This window comes from Hyperolius riggenbachi, chromosome 3 (genome assembly GCF_040937935.1).
Source record: "Hyperolius riggenbachi isolate aHypRig1 chromosome 3, aHypRig1.pri, whole genome shotgun sequence".
Lineage (NCBI taxonomy): Eukaryota > Metazoa > Chordata > Amphibia > Anura > Hyperoliidae > Hyperolius > Hyperolius riggenbachi.
This window is the reverse complement of record NC_090648.1, coordinates 67,487,402-67,511,245: the sequence shown is the minus strand read 5'-3', so window position 1 is coordinate 67,511,245 and position 23,844 is coordinate 67,487,402. Positions and strand designations below refer to the sequence as shown.

The following is a 23,844-nucleotide window of genomic DNA, read 5'->3' as shown; positions in this document are numbered from 1 at the left end:
GACTATGAATGCAATTTGCAGGAAGGGATCTTTGGCAGGAACAGATCTTTTGCAGATACTGATCTTTTGTGTCTGTACAGCATCTTTGTGTCCAGCATCTTGCAAAGATTTCTGATGGGGAATTCAGCTCAATAGAATAGACTGTGAAGGTATGGCTCTCATACTACATGGAAGGGGGTAAAATTGGTCTGTGATCTTTCATTTTCCAAAGACTATGGTCTGATGTGTGTATGAGCCTTTAGACCTTCTGTATACCTGAATAAAGATAATTTAGTACTAGCATGACACTGAACACAACGCACAATCAGTCTCGTTAATAAAGAAGACATGTACAGTAAGCTACCTGTGGCAGCGATGCCTTTATTGTTTTACACACCCATATGCAGATATTTCTAAGAAAAAGCTTCTCCTCAACTCGTCCCGGGAATGCCCCTTGCATTTCTCTCTATTTGAGTCCCCATTACCTCCAAAGGTAATTAAAAAAAAGGTAATAATGACTTAAAGAGGAACTCCAGTGAAAATAATGTAATAAAAAAAGTGCTTCATTTTTACAATACATATGTGTAAATGATTTAGTCACTGTTTGCCGATTGTAAAATCTTTCCTCTCCCTGATTTACATTCTGACACTTATCCCATGGTGACATTTTTACTGCTGGCAGGTGATGTCAGTGGAAGGAGATGCTGCTTGCTTTTTTTGGGGAGCTGGAAACAGCTGTAAACAGTTATCTCCCACAATGCAATGAGGTTCACAGACAGGAAACTGTCAGGACAATGGTCCTGACATCACACTGTGGGAGGGGTTTCACCCAATATCAGCCATGCAGAGCCCCTTGATGATCAGTTTGTGAAAAGGAAAATATTTCACATGGGAAAGGGGGTATCAGCTACTGATTGGGATGAAGTTCAATTCTTGATTACGGAATTTGATTTAGGGCTGGTTCACACATGATAAAAAAAACGTACAGTTTTCCAGACTCCACAGAGCCAGATGAACTGAAAGGAATACGGATACAATGTTATGGCATGGAAGCATTCACACAATTCAGTTCTAGTTAATCCGTTCCCTAAGGCCTGCTGCACACCTAATATTAGCGGTGTGATTTGGTGCAGGCACTGCAGAAACAAGCTTTCATATGAGCCTGCGCCACAAGGTCATATGCATAGGCCTGAATTATGTATGAACCCAGCCTAACATTCCCCCAAAATGCCTGATTAGACATTCACTTACTTAAAGTGAACCTCCAGACTAACAATCTACCCAGCAGCACTGAAAAGGCTTGGTGTTTCTTTAACAGTTTCACCGCATCAGAACTTTTTTCTCTTACCCACGCCTCATTTTTAGCTGCACAGAAGATAACTGCCCGGGCATTTTTCCCCTGATGCTGTGCAAAGCATGATGGGATTTCTGATGTTGCTGTTTTCCTTCTGCTGTTTTGGCTCAAATTAGTTTTTTTACATTTTGAATTTGAGATTTGAAGCCTAGCGCATGCAGCTGGGAGGGGTTATCAGGACACAGGACAGTTGGTACTGTGTTGCATGCTCCGTCACCTCCTTTCAACCAAAAAGATGGCTGCCCCCATGAAATCACAAACATTTGCCTGTTCTTTTATACCAGGGTGTGTAAGAGATTATATTACCAATCTATTTTAATTAACATAACTAATGTCACTTAAAGGGGAACTGAAGAGAGAGGTATATGGAGGCTGCCATGTTTATTTCCTTTTAAGAAATACCAGTTGCCTGGCAGCCCTGCTGATCCTCTGCCTCTAATACTATTAGCCATAGACCCTGAACAAGCATGCAGCAGATAAGGTGTTTCAGACTTTAGAGTCAGATCTGACAAGATTAGCTGCATGCTTGTTTCTGGTGTTATTTAGATACTACTGCAGAGAAATAGACCAGCAGGGCTGCCAGGCAACTGCTATTGATTAAAAGGAAATAAATATGGCAGCCTCCGTATACCTCTTACTTCAGTTCCCCTTTAATGACAGTATGTTTGTTTAGTCTGATGTTCCCCTTTAAAAAAAAAAAAGCTATGGATCAAAAGTGCCATTTTTAGTAGATTTTCAGGCCAATTGATAATAATATTAAATTAAGTCTTTTGATTTGGTTGGTTTATGTAATTGGCCACATAATTTGGTCGTATGATTGAGGCAGAGAAGGACAATAACGGCATACTATGGGTGGCTAAGGGACTCGCATCCTCACCCAGGACATGGTCTGCATATGTCTGAGTGGGTTTCTTCTCACGTTCTATAACAGGCTTACTGCTAACTGCCCCCCTCCTCCCCACCTGTCCCTACTGACCCATGAGGTCAGCACTGCATGAAAGTAGGCTTTTATAGTTCTTCACATTGCGGGCTGTGAAAGTGACCTTCCTTGTCTTCTCCTTGAACCGGCTCACCTCCTACACACACCTGTTATATTACATATATTCACTATCTGTGTCCCCACAAACACGTGGAGAGCACACACACACACACACACACACACACACACACACACACACAGTGCGCTCACGCACACACACACTCACACACACTGCACACACACACTGCGCGCGCACACACACACACACACACACGCACAGTGCGCACGCACGCACGCACGCACACACACACACACACACACACACACACACACACACACACACACACACACACACACACACACACACTGCACACACTGTGCATGTGCACACACACACACGCACGCACGCACACACACACACACACACACACACACTGCACACACACACACACACACACACACACACTGCACACACTGTGCATGTGCACACACACACACACACACACACACACACACACACACATAGAGAAAGTCACAACATGACCCTGAGAGAAGGAAGAAGTGAAGGAACAGAATTACTGTCCAGCTCTCTGAGGGGCTCTGCAGTGCCAAATAGTAAAATACAGTAAATTATTTAGGATACCCACTTTTATGCCAAGTTTCCTGGTTACAGCAACTCTTCCTATATTTATATATAGCTGTATATTGGAATGTAGCCCCGCCCTACCAGTGATGCGTAGCCTAGGCTGTTTAGCTACGCAGGATTCTCTTCCCAGAGCATTCTGGGAGACCAGGTATTATTTTCAACGGCTTTGGAATTTTCAAAAATAACCTGAAAGGACTAAGGATGTAACTACCTGTGATAAATTTCAGAAAGTAAAACACAAAGCATGGTAGCCAGGCAACTGGTATTGCTTAAAAGGAAATAAATATGGCAGCCTCCACATACGTCTCGCTTTAGGTTCTCTTTAAAGTGATAATGAGCAGGTTTAAAAAACATCATTTGTACTTACCTGGGGCTTCCTCCAGGCCACCGTAGGCCGTGAGGTCCACCGGCGTCGTCCTGGCTCCTCTCCCAGTCCTGCTGGTGGCTCAGTTAATTGGTGACTTCAGCCTGAAGTCACCAGTATGTGTCCCCGCCGCACACGCTACGCGTCATTACGCCGGCCGGTGTGAGAGTCCTGCCATGAGTGGTGCAGAGTTGGGAACCGGACTATTTTACACCGGCCAGCGTAATGACGCGTAGTGGGCGGAGTGATGACGCATAACGGGCGCAGTGGGGACTCGTACTGGCGACTTCAGGCCGAAGTCGTCAATTAACGGAGCCGCCAGCAAGACCAGGAGAGGAGCCAGGAGGACACCAGTGGACCTTGCAGCCTATGGGGGGTGGGCTGGAGGAAGCCCCAGGTAAGTACAAATGGTGTTTTTTAAACCTGCACGGTTTCTACTTCCTAATTCATGGAAGAAGACATATTGTTAACATCCTGCGCTTTCAAATGAGCTTATCTGCCATAGGCAGGCAGCTGACATGGTGAGAGATGAAATTACAATTTGGGATTAGACAAAAATTAGGGGGAATTAAACAGGCTAAGCTCTCTAAATATATACAGGTTGCATTTCTGTAGGTTTTCCTTCTGTCCTGTGCAAGAAGAGTTCAGGGCCACATTTAGAAGCTCCCTGTGCAGGTTTTCTAATTAAAGACAATACATTATTACTGCATCCAACTAATATCAAAACACTTTTTTTTTATTTATTTTCTGACTGTTACTTCCTCCTCCTTAGCTATGTCAGAGTCCCATGAAGTGAATGAAAATAGAAAGTAATGAAAATAAACTACGTCATGTGATTTGAAAATACAGACATTTCCCGTTTAATTTCTGTAAATTAAATTGTTTAGCTGTCGGTCCATTTCAAATATAAACAGTACTTAGTGAAGTCTTTTAAAGGCAAATTACAGTCCTATCACTGTTCTCAGCTGTGCGTCTAAATGTAATTGACATGCGGCCAAGACAACGTGAACTTGTCACTAAAGGTTACCAAACTAAATCGATCACTAAAGTGCAGGAAAAATCTCAGGAACTCATATATCCTGTATATGAGACCAGGCTCCTCCCTTTCTGGTGCAAACCCACTTCCAAGAGCTGAACTATTCTGACGGTGGGGGTGGGGCTTGGCGGCAGAAAGGGCATGGCTTTGTTTTTAGACAGGCAGCCCCGCCATAAAGTCACATCTAAGCAAGGCACTGCTGCCGGATAATGCCACAGCGTTTCAGCGCTCGCCACACGTGGTGTTACTACAGCTGCAATTCAGCTGCATTTAAAATGCACCCAAATTGCATTAGTGGGCAGCAGACAGGACGGCGCACTGCTCGGCAAGCGTGCAGCTCAACCTCCCATCTAAAAGAGGCCTTACTATTCAGTGACTGCTGCGCTTTACTATTCAGTGACTGCTGCGCTTTACTCTTCCTCTGCACAGCAGAGCTGCTAAAAGAATCTGACTTTTTCTACACCTCCGCCAGAATGAAGAATCAATAGATCTGTATCTGCACTTTATGAGAATAAGGAACAAGGAAGTCACAACAAAAGCACATTGCAACAACAGCAACTCAAACAGTGTACTTACTGAAATTACACTAGCACTTCCCTTAAAAAGAAAAAACAGAAACTCCTGAAATCCAACCTTACCCAATACATCATTTGTCTTAAAGGGACCCGAGCACCTGGCTGGGAGATGTATTCACATTGGCGGACTACATCTTCCAGCATGCACTGCGGCAACCAATAGCATGCAACATCCCCAGAAACTTGAAGCTGCAGTTGCTCCCTGGGGAAGATAGTGACCCCCACATGGACCGGGGGCTAGAGAAGCAGCCCCCTGTAGGCAAGTAATCACCCCAACCCCTAATGGCACACTATAAAGAACATGTGATCAAGTCCCTTTAAGGAAGCAATAGTAGAAAATGTGACAATCTGTCACGGCTTTCTGCTGACGTCTTCCCCATCAGAAGACAGAGTTATTAACCAATTACAGTCATGTGCGTGCCTGCAGCCTAGAGGTAACCACACACAATACAAGAAAGAGATTCTTTTATGGTAATAAAAACGATTGGTTGTACAGGAATATCCAGTTTTTGTTGTTATAAGCTGATCAGGAGTGGCTGATTTTCTGGTACATTTTTTATGAAAATTGATTGTAGAATAGAATTTTCTTGATTGTAGAAAATTGGTGTAGAATAAAATGTCAATTTCTTGATTTATAAACCCAAGCAATGTTTTCCAGTGTTTTAAATCTTTTTTTTTCATAATTGGGGTAAAATTGATTTGTCAGATTTTTCAAATGTTAGAATCAATCAGAAAAATGGATTGGGATTCTCAAACTGAAAAAAAATATGAAAATTGTATCATGTGTGACCACCTTAAAGTCGAATTATACTCCCAAAACGAAAACTTCAGTAACTTCTCTTAGGTACATAAAAGAACATTTGTTGCGTAAAAAAATATTTAATTTTACTGCAGAGAGCAGTACAAACTTGCTAATGTCTGGCTGATCGGCAAATGTAATCACTGCTGGCCAGGAGACACTCTCTGCCTGTGTCTTCACTCCACGCCCCTCCCCCCCCCCTCTCCCCTTTTCTGTTGAAAAGACTCAGGTGTTGCCAGGGCGATGTCTATTCAGCACAGGGAGAGAGGAGGAAGCAGAATCAGGACACAGGCTGAGTGTCTCCTGGCTTGCAACAATTACATTTGCCGATGACCAGCAAGCCTGTACTGCTCTCTGCAGTGAAAACAAAACATTTTTTTCACAGGGAATGCTTTCAAATGTTCTTTTATGTACCCAAAAGTAGTTGAAATTTTGGGTACCTGAAATTTTAGTATACAGAGTATAATCCCACTTTAAAGCTTACCTATCCTCCTGCATGGAACTGACCTGTTTGAAGAAGTTGGTGACAGTGAGAGTCGCTGGTCGGAAGGAGCTGAACCCGCAGACTTCATCTCCGACACTGAGCCGCTCAAAGGTCTTCCTCTTCCTCTCGTTCCAGGTGCCCTTCCTGTCTGTGCCAGGCAGAGGGAAAGACAGATGGTCACGTCAGGAAACATTTACCAGGAACAGGTAAAAAGAGATATCTCTGTGCATAGCGTCTGTGCGTTACAAAGGGGGACTGCCCACTAATAGTACAATTTTCATTGAGGAAATAAAATGTCATATATTGATTATTTCACCATCAACGAACCAATCTGCATTTTCTATCCATCACAGCTAATTATAAAAAAAACATTTTTCCGATTGACTGAGTTGTCGATTTGGGACATCAACAAGGTTAATTTTCTGCCAATCCAATTGCATTTTATCTGATCGCTTGAGCGATTCTTTGCAGACAAGTGTACTATTAGTGGGCACTCATATACTCTCAAAAACACTAAGCATGCTAATGAATGCAGAGTTGTTGGATTCCCAGCCCCAGCCAGTAACTGCTCAGCAAGATCTTTCTGCCCACATACTCTATGCAAATTACATGCAATTCGCACAAACTGCTTTCTTATGGGAAATAAAAAAAAAACACATGCTTTTCTGCATGGACAAGTGTGCTCCTGGCAGTAAGGACAACTGAAGTGAGGGGGATATGGAGGCTGCCATATTTATTTACGTTCAAACAATACCAATTGCCCAACATCCCGCTGATCTTTCTGGTCAGTAGGGTCTAAATACCACACCTGAAACAAGCATGCAGCTAAATCTTGTCGGACATGTCATAGACATCGTATCTGCATGCTTGTTTAGGCTCTACGGCTTTTAGAGGCAGAGGCTCAGCGGAACAGGCAGGCAACAGGTAGGTGTTTAATAAGAAATAAATATGGGAGTCTCCATATCACTCTGGGTTCAGATGTGCTATAATAATGAAACATTCTGGAAAATACAAGTTTTAAAAGTTTGGTTCCTTACACTTAGGGCCCCACACTGGGGATCGCAAAATGCTAGCAAAATCGCTAGCGTTTTGCAGAGTGATTTTATTTCACTGACCACTAACGCGATTTTTGATAGTTCCCAATATTTGAACATTTGAACCGCGATCGCTCCAAAATCCCAGAAAAGCGCTGCATGCACCATGTTTTCAACTTCTGCAACTCGCTGGCAATCATTGTAGTGTGATCACTGTCATATACTATACATTACACTAGTCCTTTTCAAAGCGCTAGCGATCGCCAGCAATTCACATCACTGCAGAAATGGCTCAGAAAGCTTTATGGTGAATGGGCCCTAAATGAGACCTGTTACAAATGAACAGGTAAAGGAAGTGTAGGCATTCTCAGATCTCCTGCAGTATTTAGCACTCAAGTGTACGTCTTGCTCCAAAACATACACTTCTAATGGATTCAATAAATGCTAGTAGGGATGGTTAATGAGATGCAAATAATTTTGAGTTATGCAAATTTCCTATGCAAATATATATTAAAATGGACCAGTTGAATCCCACCTCAGCTTCAATCAATTTGTCAATTTTCGAGCTGCATAAAATCTAAATTATTTGCTTCTCATTGCCCACTCCTGCTAGTGAACTCCGAAACTTCTAGAAACCTGGAGAGCTCCAGTCACTACTCCCCCACAATATCTCCTTTATTTTCTCTTACCACCCTCAGAGTCTGAGTCCCGATCGGCAGTCCCCATGCTGTTCACAATGTTCATGAGGTGAATGGCTGTCCAGGCAAAAGGCATGCGGTACCGGCCTAGCCGTGAGCAGAACTGTTCCGCTTGGCTCTTCAGCTTGTCCACCTTCTCCTTGTTCTGGGGACAGAAAGGAAAGAGTTGCTTAGTAACAGGTTCTCCCTCCTCATTGGTGTTACCATTTACTTTTCCAAGTCAGTGTGATTCTATGCTTGTGGTATTACAACAGCTGTGGTACATGCCATGGATGCTTCCACAGCCAGCGGTGAGGTCAATATCGGGAAATCAACCAGCATATATTTAAAGCATAGCCAATGTCTTGGCAAGTAATGTTATTTAATTATCCATTAAGGGCAAGTGCAATGACAGCTTTCAGCGCGTTTTCTCACGCGCATGCGCAACAGGATCCTTTTTTCTCCTGCTGCCTACTCACTGCACTGTGTGTAATCGTGCACATGCACAGTGCATTCTCAATTACAGTTCACATTGCAGGCCTCTTACACACCCTACACACCGCAAATTGAGAGTATGGAGAGGACCCCCTGATCTATCTGTAAGCAAATTTTCAGCCCCTGAACCCTGTTGGTCCTCAAGATATGGCATATGAACCTAACTTGTAAACCAGCAGAGCTGAACATTTGCACAGAGGTAGATCAGGGGTTCCTGCCCATACCCTCAAATTCTGAGACATGCAGCTGTAATTGAGAATACAGTGCGGTGACGTGGGCAGCAGTAGGGCAGAAAAAGCTCCTATTGCACCGGTTTACACGGGCATCTAAATGCAGCTTTTGTCGCTCAAGCATTGTCAAATCCAGGGGATGGAAGCATTTTCTTAAAAGGCAGTTATGGTTTTTTTGGGTTGTTGTGTGTAGATCCCATCGTCTTGGCTTCTCTTGGACACTAGATGTAGCGTCCAGGATCTGCTTCATGAGGTGCTTCCGTGCCCCCATAGGGGACACAAAACGCAACACGAAGAATGATGGGAACCAATGCAAAGCGCTTTTCTGACGCCGGCAGAACCTAAGTGAACCGATGCTTAGATTGCATCAGAGCAACATCACAGTTGTTGCTAACATTACTATTGACCGCACTGTGAATATATGTAGACGATTATTCAATTCCAACTGTGCTGGTATTTCTGGGCTCGTCTTCTTGCCATAGTCCTAATGCAGAATGAAGAAATGTACCAGGTCTGTTTGTATTATTCTGTTCTTTTCAGATAATAAAGCTTAATTGTGAAAAATAAATAAATAAATGTACCAGGGGCACACACATGGGGAACAGAAGGACACACATGGGGGACAGAAGCACACACACACCGCAGACAGAAGGACACACATGGGGGACAGAAGGACACACATGGGGGACAGAAGGACACACATGGGGGACAGAAGGACACACATGGGGGACAGAAGGACACACATGGGGGACAGAAGGACACACATGGGGGACAGAAGGACACACATGGGGGACAGAAGCACGCACACCTGACAGAAGCACGCACACCTGACAGAAGGACACACATGGGGACAGAAGCACACACACCGGGGACAGAAAGAGACACACCGGGGGACAGAAGGACACACACCGGGGGACAGAAGGACACACACCGGGGGACAGAAGGACACACACCGGGGGACAGAAGGACACACACCGGGAGACACAAGGACACACACCGGGAGACACAAGGACACACACCGGGAGACACAAGGACACACACCGGGAGACACAAGGACACACACCGGGAGACACAAGGACACACACCGGGAGACACAAGGACACACACCGGGAGACACAAGGACACACAGCGGGAGACACAAGGACACACACCGGAAGACACAAGGACACACATCGGGAGACACAAGGACACACACCGGGGGACAAACACCGGGGGACACACACCGGGGGACACACACCGGGGGACACACACCGGGGGACACACACCGGGGGACACACACCGGGGGACACACACCGGGGGACACAGGGACACACACCGGGGGACACAGGGACACACACCGAAGGACACAGGGACACACACCGAGGGACACAGGGACACACACCGGGGGACACAAGGACACACACCGGGGGACACAAGGACACACACCGGGGGACACAAGGACACACACGGGGGGACACAAGGACACACACGGGGGGACACAAGGACACACACGGGGGGACACAAGGACACACAAGGGGGGACACAAGGACACACAAGGGGGGACACAAGGACACACACGGGGACACAAGGACACACACGGGGGGGACACAAGGACACACACGGGGGGACACAAGGACACACACGGGGGGACACAAGGACACACACGGGGGGACACAAGGACACACACGGGGGGACAGAAGGACACACACGGGGGGACAGAAGGACACACACCGGGGACAGAAGGACACACACCGGGGACAGAAGGACACACACCGGGGACAGAAGGACACACACCGGGGACAGAAGGACACACACCGGGGACAGAAGGACAAATACCAGAGATGGAAGGACACACACCGGGGACAGAAAGGGACACATGGGGGACACAGGAGGACATATGGGGACAGATGAGGTACAAAGGGGGCACAATAATTGGGGGAGAACATCTACAAGATGCTCTGCACCAGGGTTTGTTTTTTTTCACTGGTTTTTGCCCTCTAAACCTAGATGTGCCTTATATGGCAAAAAGTACAGTACAGAGTTAAATGCACTATAAATTATATTTCTCCTAGATCGGTGTCACTAGACAAGACAAGACAAATAACATTTATATCGCACTTTTCTCCTGACGGACTCAAAGCGCCAGAGCAGCAGCCACTAGGGCGCGCTCTCTAGGCAGTATCAGTGTTAGGGAGACTTGCCCAAGGTCTCCTGCTGAATAGGTGCTGGCTTACTGAACAGGCAGAGCCGAGAGTCAAACCCTGGTTACCTGTGTCAGAGGCAGAGCCCTTAACTATTACACTATCCAGCCACCCCACTAACAGTAGGCAATACAAATCTGAGAGATCTGACAGGTACTGGACTAGTCCATCTCCTCAGGGGGGATTCTCTGTACTTCCTTTATTCTTTTTGAAGGCATTCTCTGTCAAAGAATCTATATAGCCTCCCTACTTGCTTGTACTTTGTATTTTGTTAGTTAGACTGAGCAACCACCCTTCAGGAAATGCTTTTAAAAATAAAGAAAAACGCAGAGAATTCCCCATGTGGAGATGGACTAGTCCAAAACCTGTCAGATCAGTAAGACTTTTAACAATCCATTGTAAGTGACAGTGATGTAGGAAAAGATAAACATAAAACGCATTTTACTCTGGGCTTAATGTACATTTTATGTATATGCATACATGTGCATTTTACATTTTTCACAATAGTGGTCCTTTAGAAAAAACAACTGAGTTTCACTTGAACTCAGGGCCTCAGCAACACACAGACGACCATCCCATATGGGTCAATGTACAAATGTTGCTATATGGGGTGGGGTGTTTATAGTACAGTACAGATGATGAATCGGAACGGAGAGTAATGTTTACATGACAGAACAGCCATGTCCATGAGAGCTGCATTGTGTGGCCTCTCTGCTGTGCAGCTGCTGCTCTCTGAGGTGTTTCCATAGTTACGTACATCTATAAAGAGGCACACCGAGGATCTGATATAAATGGAGTCCACCAGCAAGAGCTACTTCCTGTATTTACTCTGTGTGTCGTGAGATCTTCCACACTAAGTTTATAGGCGCCCATTAACGGTACAATCTGCTGAACAATCAACTGTTGTAATTGATCAGAAAAGATTGTATGGGGCCCCCCCAACAGAGGGGAAAGCAATTTGTTACGATTAATGCCTAGTACACACCATCAAGTCCCATCAGATAGAGGGGTCGATTATTTCCGACAGGTCTGATCTGATTACCAATCAATTTTACATTCACTTCTATAGAAGATTGATCAGAAAAAGGATTGAACTATATATATATATACACAGGAAGTTTTTCTGATGAATTTCACGTAAAAGTGCGTATCCTGAATAATTTACTGCATGTCAGGCAGCGCCCACAGGTTATCAGAGATCTCATGCCGAAATCGATTGAAAATCTGTGTGCAGTGTGTGGAAGGATTCAAGCAGATAGGTCCATCTCTGAGCAGATAATGAGCAGAGAGGGATCAATCTCTTGGCCGTATCGACCAGTGTATGGCCACCTTTACTTATTGCTGCTGAGGTAGTATATCTACGCCTCGCAGGACTTTTCACTCATCATCCCAGGGAGAAGATATATGTACCTCGACGTCGCCTGTTAGTACACTGATCAGTGAATGGGAACACATCAATGAGATGGCAGTGGTCATTGACATTAAATAAAAATAAATAAATGTATTAATCAACCCCTTACCTTCCCCACTCTCCCATAGTTACCAAAATAAAACACTTGTACATTATTTTTTAAAAAAATTACATTTTAAACCTTAGGGACTCAAAGTTTTTAATATGTATGTCATGAGGGTATATTATGGGTATTTTTGCGGGGGGGGGGGGGGGGGGGGCTTGTAATTAGTGACAGAAGATAAACTGAAAAAAATACACCCATACTAGGGACATATTTAAACATTTTAATAACCAGGACAAATGTGCAAATAAAATGTGTGGGTTTTATCTATAATAGCACATTTTATTTTAGAACTATAATGGCCGAAATCTATGAAATAATGAATTTTTTCCTTATTCCTATTAAATGCATTTAGAATAAAATAATTCTTAGCAAAATGTTCCACCCAAAGAAAGCCTAATTGGTGGTAACAAGAACAAGATGTAGATCATTTTGCTGTGATAAGTAGTGATAAAGTTCTTGGCGAATGAAAATTGCTCTGGTCCATAAGGAGAAAAACCCGTTGGTGGTGAAGTGGTTATCTTTGTTGAATATATACTTGTCCCCAGTTATCAGCCGGTCTGTAGTTACCTGTATTACAGTCATCTTTGCTTACCTTGATGCCATCACTCTCTTTTAAGACCATGTACGGCTCACTGCAGTCCCCGATGTCTCCCTGCTGCAGCACCTTCTCCAGCTGGAAGATAAGGCAGGAACAACTCATAGATATGGGGAAGGACATCTGTCACGTGCACAGGTAATGCAGACGCTACACTCATACAGGAGTCACACACAGTGACATGTATGGAAGGTATGAACTCAGCATCTGTTCATTAGGCTGACCGTACAGAGACCGGGCCTGCTCCCTGAGTTCTGAAGTCCCGCCCTCCAGAGTATTGGACCAAATGGGGTGAGGAGTAGGACTATATGTCTCTCCCTATTGGCTGCTTGGCTCTCCCTATTTACTGTCTGCTACATCTGTCAATGTTACTGCATGGGGATTGTGAGTTACCGGCTGGTCAGAGCTGGAGGTAAATATCAAACACTTTTACTTGATTTACTAAATGCTCTTTGTGAACTGCAATATCTTGACATTTATTGGGGTATTTACCACATAAGTCAGTGATTTACCCAACTAGTCAGTAATTTTCAGTGCAGTAATAGGTATAGTGAATTGGCATTTGGCAAGGTGATCGGTAAAATCAGCTGTTTTCTATATACTGAATGCGATAATGCTTAGTGAATTGAGGCCATTTTGCTAACTAGAGAAAAACAACTAAAGGGACCCGAGCACCTGTTCATGAAAACATATTAAATGAACTTCCCCAATAAGGGAGGATTATGATAGAGTCTGTCATTAGGGCATTACTTACCTTCAGGGAGCTGCTCCTCTAGCCCCCCTCCATATGGGGTTCACCATCTTCTTCTGGTAGCAAGCGCAGCATCAAGAGACTACATCTCCCGGCATGCGCTGAGGCGGGTTACACCACTGCAGAAATCTTATCACCCCAACCTAATTCCCTCCCTTCCCGGGACAGCTGGTACCAAAAATCGGGACTTACTGCCACTCTCACCATTCACGGTGCTTGCCCATCGCTGAAGCTTGCTCGCTCTGCAAGCACAGCTCTGTGAGACGGTCAAGAGCGATTTCATTGGCTCCTGACCCTGTGATCAATGTAACCCAATCAGATTGGCTTACAGTAATTACGAGGTCCGGAGCCAATAAAATTGGCTCCGGATCGGCTCTCACTGATTATCGAGTGAGTGGTCTGCAGCGTCAGGAGAGTGGCGCATTTGGTGGTTCCGCGCATAACAGGTCCCAAACAGGGCATAGATTTCAATTACCACAGCCTGGAAGCAGTTAACAAGCAATATAATATATATATATATATATATATATATATATATATATATATATATATATATATATATATATGGTATGTTCTCACATATAAGCCGATCCACATATAAGCCGAGGTACACATTTTTCTCTCTGAAACCAGGAAAAAAAAGTGATTGACTCGCGTACAAGCCCCCTACCCAGTATAGCCACCTCCACAGTACCCATATGTGCCCCCAGTACACGTCAGCCCCCTTCCACATGGCCAGATGTGCCCCATGAGACATAGCGATTGCCACACAGGAAGAATCCCTGATTATTGCACCGCTGACACATTGCTTGCATGCTCTGCTCCACAAGCCAGGGGACACAGGTAGTCTTGAGCAGCACACTCTGCACGCCATGTTGCAGGGATGAGGGGCACGGACACAGCTTGGAGCCAGCTGGCAAGAGCAGGATCAATAGTGCACAATCCTTACTCTCCCCTGCCAGTAATAAAACCTGCTCCACCATCCATTCTGCTTCACTGACTCGCATATAAGCAGAGGGGCTTTAGGCTTATACGCAAGGTATATCAGGTATAGGACATTTTTGATGCTGGAACCAGGAAAATAACAGTAAAAGTGGGCATTGCGGATAGTTTACGCCATTCTACTGTATGTCACTATAGTGCTCCTTTAAAGCCAGTGCAAGAAAACTATGGGCAAAACTGGAAGTGGAGTAGAAGCCCAGATCAAGGATTGTGATTGGTCACCGAGTAATGGCTCATGCATTAGCACTAGTTTTGATAAATCTGCCCAATGGTGAGGGAGGGCAAAACCTGAGGACTGACAAAAGTAAAAACAATCCACCAAAAATCAAAAAATGTATTTTCAGTGCTGGAAGGACACATGGTACCTGAAAAAAAAAATCGAATTGTGAGTCAATATACAAGAGATGTGAGACTTCAGCAGTGAGAAGCCCCGCCCCTGTACGGCCAGCAGTGTGGAGTCAGTGATGTCATACACTCCTCACAGAGACACAAGAGCAGCACCAGCACACAACACCATGGTTACTGGATGTTCATAAAGCACCTTGATGACCAGATATATGTCGGGAGATGGGTATGTGATGGAGAAGATGGCAGATCTCGCTAGGGTGGAGGGTGCTGGGTGTCCACCTTGTGCCCGCAGCATGTTCTTCACCGCGTCAGAGTTCAGGTCAAAGTGAAATGCTTCTGATATCTAAAGAGAAACCACAACATCCTCAGATTATCAAACAGTTATTTAAGCAAGGCATGCTGCCAAAGGCAAGGAGACTAAAGATTTCTCAGAATGTTGTGCGCATCTGGCAGTGCATGCTGGGATTTTCTGAATGTATTGATTTCTCAACGAGAAAACTAAAACCTTAAACCCAAGTGGCACTCCTGTAGCATCCTAGTTACAGCAATGCACTTCTACATATATTTCTATGCATGAAAGTACCCAGACAGACATGATACATCTCCTGAATCATAGAACTGGCTGTACGGCTGAAAATCGTATTGCCTGAAGAACGAGGGGAGTCAGTGGGAGAAGGTGCTGGACACACACTAGATTTACGGTAGAGGCGATAGTTATTGGCCTCCTAGACCAAGCTTAATCTGGTGGTTGTATGGAGCTTTTGTAAGAGTCATATTACATGAAAAAAAAGAGAATGTCTCCATACAGAAAACACTGTATTACCAAGCAAGTCACTTTTCTCCGCAAGAACATTAAAATAATATCAAAATTATCAACAGCTGCATTTGATTGGTCGAATTCCAAGCTGATTACATCTGCATAGAATTAGCATAAAACTTGGGAGATCTCATAATGTAATTTATTATCTAACATACAGACCCTTTCTTAACCACTTTACCCCCGCCCGTACAGATTTCTCCGTCCCTTTTTCCATCCTTTAACCCCCAGGGACGGAGAAATCCGTACTTTCCGCGTTCCCGACGCTGTCCGCGCTCCCGCTCGTAAACACGCCGCCCGCTCGCCCGGAGATCAATGAACGGGAAAATCCATTCCCGTTCGTTGATCTAAGCCCCACAATGATCCGCTGCTCTCCTATGGGCAGCGCGATCATTGTGAGAAAAAACTCACGTGTCCAGCCTCCTTATACTTCCTCCAAGCTTCCGGAAGGACGCTTGGAGGTCGCATTAAAACAAAAAGTTACTGTGGCCATCTTGTGGCCAAATAGTAAACTACACCCTACACATTTTTCACATACAAATAAATGATTTTTACACAAAAAATTAACTCATTACCTCCCACACTCCCCATTTTTTTTTTTTTTGTAATTAAAAAAAAATTCAAAAATTTACAATTAAAAAAAATACATAAATAGTTACCTTAGGGACTGAACTTTTTAAATATTTATGTCAAGAGGGTATAACACTGTTACTTTATAAACTATGGGCTTGTAATTAGGGATGGACGCAAAACTGAAAAAAATGCACCTTTATTTCCAAATAAAATATTGGCGCCAAACATTGTGATAGGGACATAATTTAAATGGTTTTATAACCGGGACAAAAGGGCAAATAAATTTCATGGGTTTTAATTACAGTAGCATGCATTATTTAAGAACTATAATGGCCGAAAACTGAAAAATAATTATTTTTTTCCCCCACATTTTTCCTATTTTCCCATTAAAACACATTTAGAATAAAATAATTCTTGGCATAATTTCCCACCTAAAGAAAGCCTAATTGGTGGCGGAAAAAACAAGATATAGTTCATTTCATTGCGATAAGTAATGATAAAGTTATAGACGAATGAATGGAAGGAGCGCTGAAAGGTGAAAATTGCTCTGGTGCTCAGGGGGTAAAACCCCTCAGTGGTGAAGTGGTTAATAAAGGTGGCCACTAACAATACCATTTGCTGAACAATCTTTTACAAATGATTCTTCAGATGAACGATCAGAAATGATTGTTTGTGACCACTAATGGAAACAAAATATCCTAACCTGTACAATCAGATTAACGAAATCAATCTGATTGTCGGCTCAATCCCGTCAAAACTGATTGGATTGGTTAGGAGATTATTGTCCATTAGGGGGTCCCAATGATCACCGATCGTTCATCTGAAGAACCATTCTTATACGATTGTTTGGCAAACTGAATCGTTAGTGGCTACCTTATGTATAATAAGAACCCAAATCCTCACTTTTCCATTTTATACTGGTTGAACTCGATGGACGTATGTCTTTTTTCAACCAAAATAACTATGTAACTATGTAACATTTTTGTTGTCATTCTCTTTTACTGCATGCTTTCTCTCATGATAATTCATACTGAAAATTACACTGCTGAAGTTTCTACGTACTTTTTTCTTCTCTTTGGCATCATACAGGGCCATGACACAAAATATTGGCTCGATTTCTATTTCAAATCTGAAACAACAAGACAGAAACACAATTCAGTAACGTGATGGTCGCCATGGCAGGATCGCTGCTGACATCACAATGTGACACTGCTGATTGATCTCGGTACCTCAGACACGACTATAACGACTGGCAGCCACAGCTGCAGAAGCAGACAATCTGCCATCCCATGTGTTTTCAGCAGTAATCAACTATGAACAATGGACATATGGTGGCTCAGGCCCGATGCTACCATTGGAGCAACCTAGACAATTCTCTCAGGGCCCCAGCCGCCTCCTTCCCTCAGGTCTCTCCACCAACTTTATTGTCTAATATAAAATGTACGGCAGTGTAGCGCCTCCCCTGTCCCAGCTGGTGCACTCCTCATTAGTCTGCGGCTCTGTGCGTCTCCGCCTTCATCCCCGCTGGCCGCATCTGCTCAGTGACCTGGCAGCATGCAATTCCATAACAACATGTTACAAGAAACGCCCCTGTGAGGATGAACATGGGAACACACGGAGCCACGGACTGATAGAGGAGCACGCTGGGACAGGCGAGTCGCTGCACTGCGGCTGTCAGGGTAATTTTGCCCGGGGGCCCTATTGCACCTAGCAGGGCTGTGGAGTCGGAGTCGGATGATTTTTGTACCAAATCCACAGCCCGGGTAAGTATTAGACTAAGGAGTCAGAGTCGGGGCAATTTTGGGTACCTGGAGTTGGAGTCAGTGGTTTCATAAACTGAGGAGTCGGAGTTGGATGATTTTTGTACCGACTCCGCAGCCCTGGTACCTAGGACCAGCCCTGTTTTGCCCTATGAGTGCCTGTCCACTGTCAGGAGGAATACAGTGGGATGCGAAAGTTTGGGCAACCTTGTTAATCGTCATGATTTTCCTGTATAAATCGTTGATTGTTATGATAAAAAATGTCAGTTAAATATATCATATAAGAGACACACACAGTGATATTTGAGAAGTGAAATGAAGTTTATTGGATTTACAGAAAGTGTGCAATAATTGTTTAAACAAAATTAGGCAGGTGCATAAATTTGGGCACCACAAAAAAAAATGAAATCAATATTTAGTAGATCCTCCTTTTGCAGAAATTACAGCCTCTAAGTACTTCCTGTAGATTCCAATGAGAGTCTGGATTCTGGTTGAAGGTATTTTGGACCATTCCTCTTTACAAAGCATCTCTAGTTCATTCAGGTGTGAGGGCCGGAACCCACAAGAGCGCTTTTCAGAGCATTTAGGGAGCGGTTGAAAACGCTAGCGATTTCCAAAAAATGCTCAGCTAATGTTAAAGGATGTGCCAACTTCCACTGGAGCGGATGCGATTCCCAAAATCGCAAGCGCAGGACATGCAGCATTTTGTTTGCGTTAGCGCTTCAATGTAAAGTATATAATCACTGGAATAATCGCTCATCAAAACTTGCACAGACCGATTTTGCTAGCGTTTTAAAGTTAATGTACACTGTAACAAAATTAAAAATAAATGAAAGGACTAATCAGACTTTAAAACGCTAATCGCTACACAACCACTGGCAAATTGTTTACACTTTCTAAAATCGCTCCTTAAAACGCTCATGAAATCGCTTACAAACTGCTCATAACAATAACAATAACAATAACAATAATATTTATATAGCGCTTTTCTCCCTGGGGACTCAAAGCGCTGTGACTCTGCATTATGCAGTCTCAAAGGCTTGGGAAAAGAGGTGAGTTTTTAGCCTTTTTTTAAAGCTGTCCAGAGAAGGAGCCTCTCGTACTGATTGTGGAAGTGAGTTCCATAGAGTAGGGGCTGCGTAGGAAAAGGCCCGAGCACCAAATGTTAAGTGTATCCTGGGAATAACCAGCTTCATCTTGTTGGCAGAGCGGAGGGTGCGTGAAGGGGCATAAAGTTCCAATAGATCCGCTATGTATTTGGGTCCCATGTGGTGTAGAGCCTTGAATGTCAGCAGGCAGATCTTAAAATTGATTCTCCATTTTACTGGCAACCAGTGAAGAGTTTGCAGTACTAGGGTGATGTGTGAGCTGCGGGGGGCATTGGCTAGGAGTCTGGCTGCAGCATTCTGTACTAGCTGTAAGGGGCGCAGAAACTTATCTGTAGATCCGATGAACAGGGCGTTGCAGTAGTCTAGGCGGGAGGATACAAATGCGTGAACCAGGGCAGGTAGGTCTTCAGCTGGGATAAGGTGTTTGATTTTCGCTATATTTCTTAGATGGAAGAAGGAAGACTTGATGACAGCTGATATCTGCTGTTGAGTTTTAGATTTCCATCCAGGATCACCCCAAGGTTTCGCACAGAGTCTTTATACTGTACAGTATCTCCCCCAATTGCTAGTTTGAGGTGGTGAGCGTTTTGAACTTTATCCATCATGTGTGGACCACCTACCACCAACACCTCTGTTTTGTCAGAGTTCAGCCTCAGCCAGCTGGTGTTCATCCAATTTTGTAAATCCACTAGACACGCATTTATGGATGCTGATGGGTCTTGGGTGCCAGGCTTGAAGGACAGATACAGTTGTGTGTCATCTGCATAACATTGGTATCCTAGGCCATAGTTCTGGATTATTTTGCCCAGTGGGAGCATGTAGGCTGCAAAGAGTAATGGTGATAGTACAGAACCCTGTGGAACTCCATAGGCAAGTGGCACTGGATTAGAGTAGTGTGTGCCCAGACATACTTGCTGTGTCCTGCCAGATAGGAAGGTCTGAAACCATCTAAGAACAGTACCCCTTAGGCCACAGTAATTCTTCAGTCGCTGGATAAGAATTTCATGATCCACAGTATCAAATGCTGCTGACAAGTCAAGAAGAATCAGAATTGAGCAATCACCCTTGTCCCTTGCAGTGAGTAGATCATTCATTACTCGGACTAATGCTGTTTCAGTGCTGTGCCTTTTCCTGAATCCTGACTGAAAAGTATCAAAGTATCATACAAAACACTTGCGACTGCGATTAGCGATAGCGTTTTGTAGTGGGTTCCAGGCCTGATGGCTTCTGAGCATGGACAGCTCTCTTTAACTCACACCACAGATTTTCAATTATATTCAGGTCTGGGGATTGAGATGGCCATTCCAGAACATTGTACTTGTTTCTCTGCATGAATGCATTAGTGGATTTTGAACAGTGTTTAGGGTCGTTGTCTTGTTGAAAGATCCAGCCCCGCCACATCTTCAGCTTTGTCACTGATTCCTGGACATTGCTCTGCAGAACCTGCTGATAGTGAGAGGAATCCATGCGTCCCTCAACTTTGACAAGATTTCCAGTCCCTGCACTGGCCACACAGCCCCCCCAGCACGATGGAACCACCACCATATTTTACTGTAGGTATCAGGTGTTTTTCTTGGAATGCTGCGTTCTTTTTCCTCCATGCATAACGGCCCTTGTTATCCCCAAATAACTCAATTTTAGTTTTATCAGTCCACAGCACCTTATTCCAAAATGAAGCTGGCTTGTCCAAATGTGCATTAGCATACCTCAAGTGGCTCGGTTTGTGCTGTGGGCTTCCTCTACATTACTCTTGAATACAGCATCTCCTTGTGTAAAGAGCGCCGAATGGTTGAATGATGCACAGTGACTAAATCTGCAGCAAGATGATGTTGTAGGTCTTTGGTGCTGGTCTGTGGGTTGATTCTGACTGTTCTCACCATTCGTTGCTCCTGTCTAATCGAGATTTTTCTTGGTCTGCCACTTCGAGCCTTAACTTGAACTGAGCCTGTGGTCTTCCATTTCCTCAATATGTTCCTAACTGTGGAGACAGACAGCTGAAATCTCTAAGACAGCTTTCTGTATCCTTCCCCTAACCATGATGGTGAACAATCTTTGTCTTCAGGTCATTTGAGAGTTGTTTTGAGACTCCCATATTGCTACTCTTCAGAGAAAATTAAAAGAGGAGGGAAACTTACAATTGACTCCTTTAAATACTCTTTCTCATAATTGGATTCACCTGGGTATGTAGGTCAGGGGTTGCTGAGCTTACCAAGCCAATTTGAGTTCCAATAATTAGTTCTAAAGGTTTTGGAATCAATAAAATGCCCAAATTTATGCACCTGCCTAATTTTATTTAAACAATTATTGTGCACTTTATGTAAATCCAATAAACTTCATTTCACTATTTAACGGACATTTTTTATCGTAACAACCAACGATTTATACAGGAAAATCATGATGATTAACAAGGTTGCCCAAACTTTCGCATCCCACTGTAACAGAGAAAAGAAGAAAAAGATTACAGTGGCCCAACAAAAAAAAAATGCTCAAAACAGGACAAGATGGACACTCTAGGCAGCTCATCTCCTCAAAGTAAATCTTCACAATAAAATCCAGGCACTATTGTAGATCTAAGCATATATGCTCAGTGCCACGGAACGGGTTGGCGCAGAGGTACCCACACTTTTTCGGCTTGTGAGCTACTTTAAAAAATTAGCAAGTCAAAATGATCTGCCTATGTACAATTTAGGAGCACACTTGTAAATACAGAATGGAAAATGTAGTGGGGTCGGGATCTGCCATGAAGTCCTTCACGATCTACTTAATGAGCACCCCTGGGTTAGCGCTTTATAAATCAATAATAATAGTAATTATAATATGCATAAAGTGAATTTTAAGCTACAAAAGTAAAAAACAGATGCTTACCTATGGAGAGAGAAGGCTCTGGGTCCTATAAAGCCTTCCTGCTCCTCCCACGTTCTCCTCGTTCCAGCGCTGGATCCCCAGTAGCAGTATTCAACCAATCGGTCGAATACTGCTCTCCAACACAGCGGGAGGCTTCGGAAGTGTTCGGGAGCCCAAGTGCTCCTGAAGATAGGCGGCTCCGTATTGTGACTGCAGGCTCTTTCTAGTGCATGCATATTACAGAGCCGCCCGTCTTTAAGAGCACTCGGGTTCCCGAAGACCCTGAACAAACATATGCAGATCAGGTACTCTGACTCAACTGACTCAGATTTTACTAGATTAGCCATATGCTTGTTCCAGGGTTTTGACTTAGACACTACTTATGCCAGAAGATCAACATGTGTCACGGTCAGTTACCTGTCCAGGTAAGGCGGCTGGCACACACGGATGCTGGCGGTCGTCCTGGGGGGTCTCGGCGGGCTGCCTCTCGAGGTGGTTTGTCGGCACTCACCAGTGCGCGTTGCGTGGTTCGGCGGAAACATTGGCGTTGCAAGATGCTGGTGTGAATGCTGGGCACGCGCGCGCGCGCAAGGACGGCTGTTTTATGCATATTGTTTGTTCCGCGGGTGCGCGCGTGTGGTTTGCGCATGCGTGTGGTCGCGTCTGCGCATGCACGCGTGACGTGTCGCGCCGTGCGTGCGTGACGCACTACGTGGCGTGCGCATTGCGCGGTGCGCGCCAAGAGGCCTATTTAAGCCTGGAGAGCCCTAGCAGCGGTGCTGTAGTATTGCAGCTAGTTGGTTCCTGTGACCTGACACTCTGTCTGCCTGTTCTGACCCTGCTCCATGCTGACCTTGGCTCGTCTGACTTCCCGCTCTGGCTTTGACCTATGCTATGTACGACTACCCGCTCTGTTGCCGAACCCTGCCTGTCTGACTACCTGCTCTGTTACCGAACCCGGCCTGTCCAAGGATCCGCCCTTGTGTCTCATTCCTATAGAACCTGCGTGTCAAGATCACCTGCAAGTCTACTGGTGGACGGGTTATTGCACTACCAGACCTGTCCTGCGGGAGTCTCCAGTTCCTGTCTGCTCCGGCTACTGGTCCTGCGAGCACTCCTGCCCCGTGTTAACAGGAGGACCCTGTCCCCAAACCAGGGCCTCTGGTTGATAAGTCGCAGGGGTTGCTGCCCTCAGCAAATCGGTCTCCTCCGTTACAGGTACGTGACAAAATACTACAGCCATTCAATGGAGACCGCTGAGGCAGCAAAAGTCCTGACAGCACTATATGAACAGATGTCCAGTTTGACTGAGGCTATGAAGGATTTACAAGCAGGTCATGCACGTCTGGAGGGAAGAGTGAGGGAACTATCAGCAAGTGGAATATCAGCTCCAGCAACAGCACCGCCCCCAGTGACCAGTCCTGTCCTTGCGCCTCCAGCTGCAACACCTCCTCCTGAGCCACGTGTACCGATACCAGAGCGTTTTTCTAGGGAAAGAGCTAAATTCCGAGCATTCCGGCACTCCTGTCAGCTGTATTTCAATCTCCAACCACGCACATATTTCTGTGAAGAAGTAAAAGTGGGACTTATCATCTCCCTGCTCCAGGGTGAACCCCAGACATGGGCCCACAATCTTATGGATCAGAAGCATGCCTCATTAGCTACCTCGGGGACCCAGTTTGATGCCATGGCGGTG

At 44.7% G+C, this 23,844-nt stretch overlaps 1 protein-coding gene across 9 annotated transcripts in view; it reads right to left on the bottom strand.

The window, feature by feature from the left end:
* DOCK6 (dedicator of cytokinesis 6) overlaps positions 1-23,844 on the bottom strand; it is a 248,549-nt gene that overhangs the window by 149,062 nt on the left and 75,643 nt on the right. For 8 of the 9 annotated variants that reach the window (XM_068274305.1, XM_068274307.1, XM_068274306.1 and 5 more), the window contains exons 8-12: positions 17,498-17,564; positions 15,239-15,388; positions 12,942-13,022; positions 7,940-8,093; positions 6,240-6,364 (exon numbers count right to left, since the gene is read on the bottom strand). In XM_068274305.1, the coding sequence (XP_068130406.1) occupies positions 6,240-6,364; positions 7,940-8,093; positions 12,942-13,022; positions 15,239-15,388; positions 17,498-17,564 (577 nt within the window). Of the gene's footprint in view, positions 1-6,239; positions 6,365-7,939; positions 8,094-11,498; positions 11,564-12,941; positions 13,023-15,238; positions 15,389-17,497; positions 17,565-23,844 lie in introns of those variants that run through there. The other variant, XM_068274313.1, reaches the window with a different exon arrangement.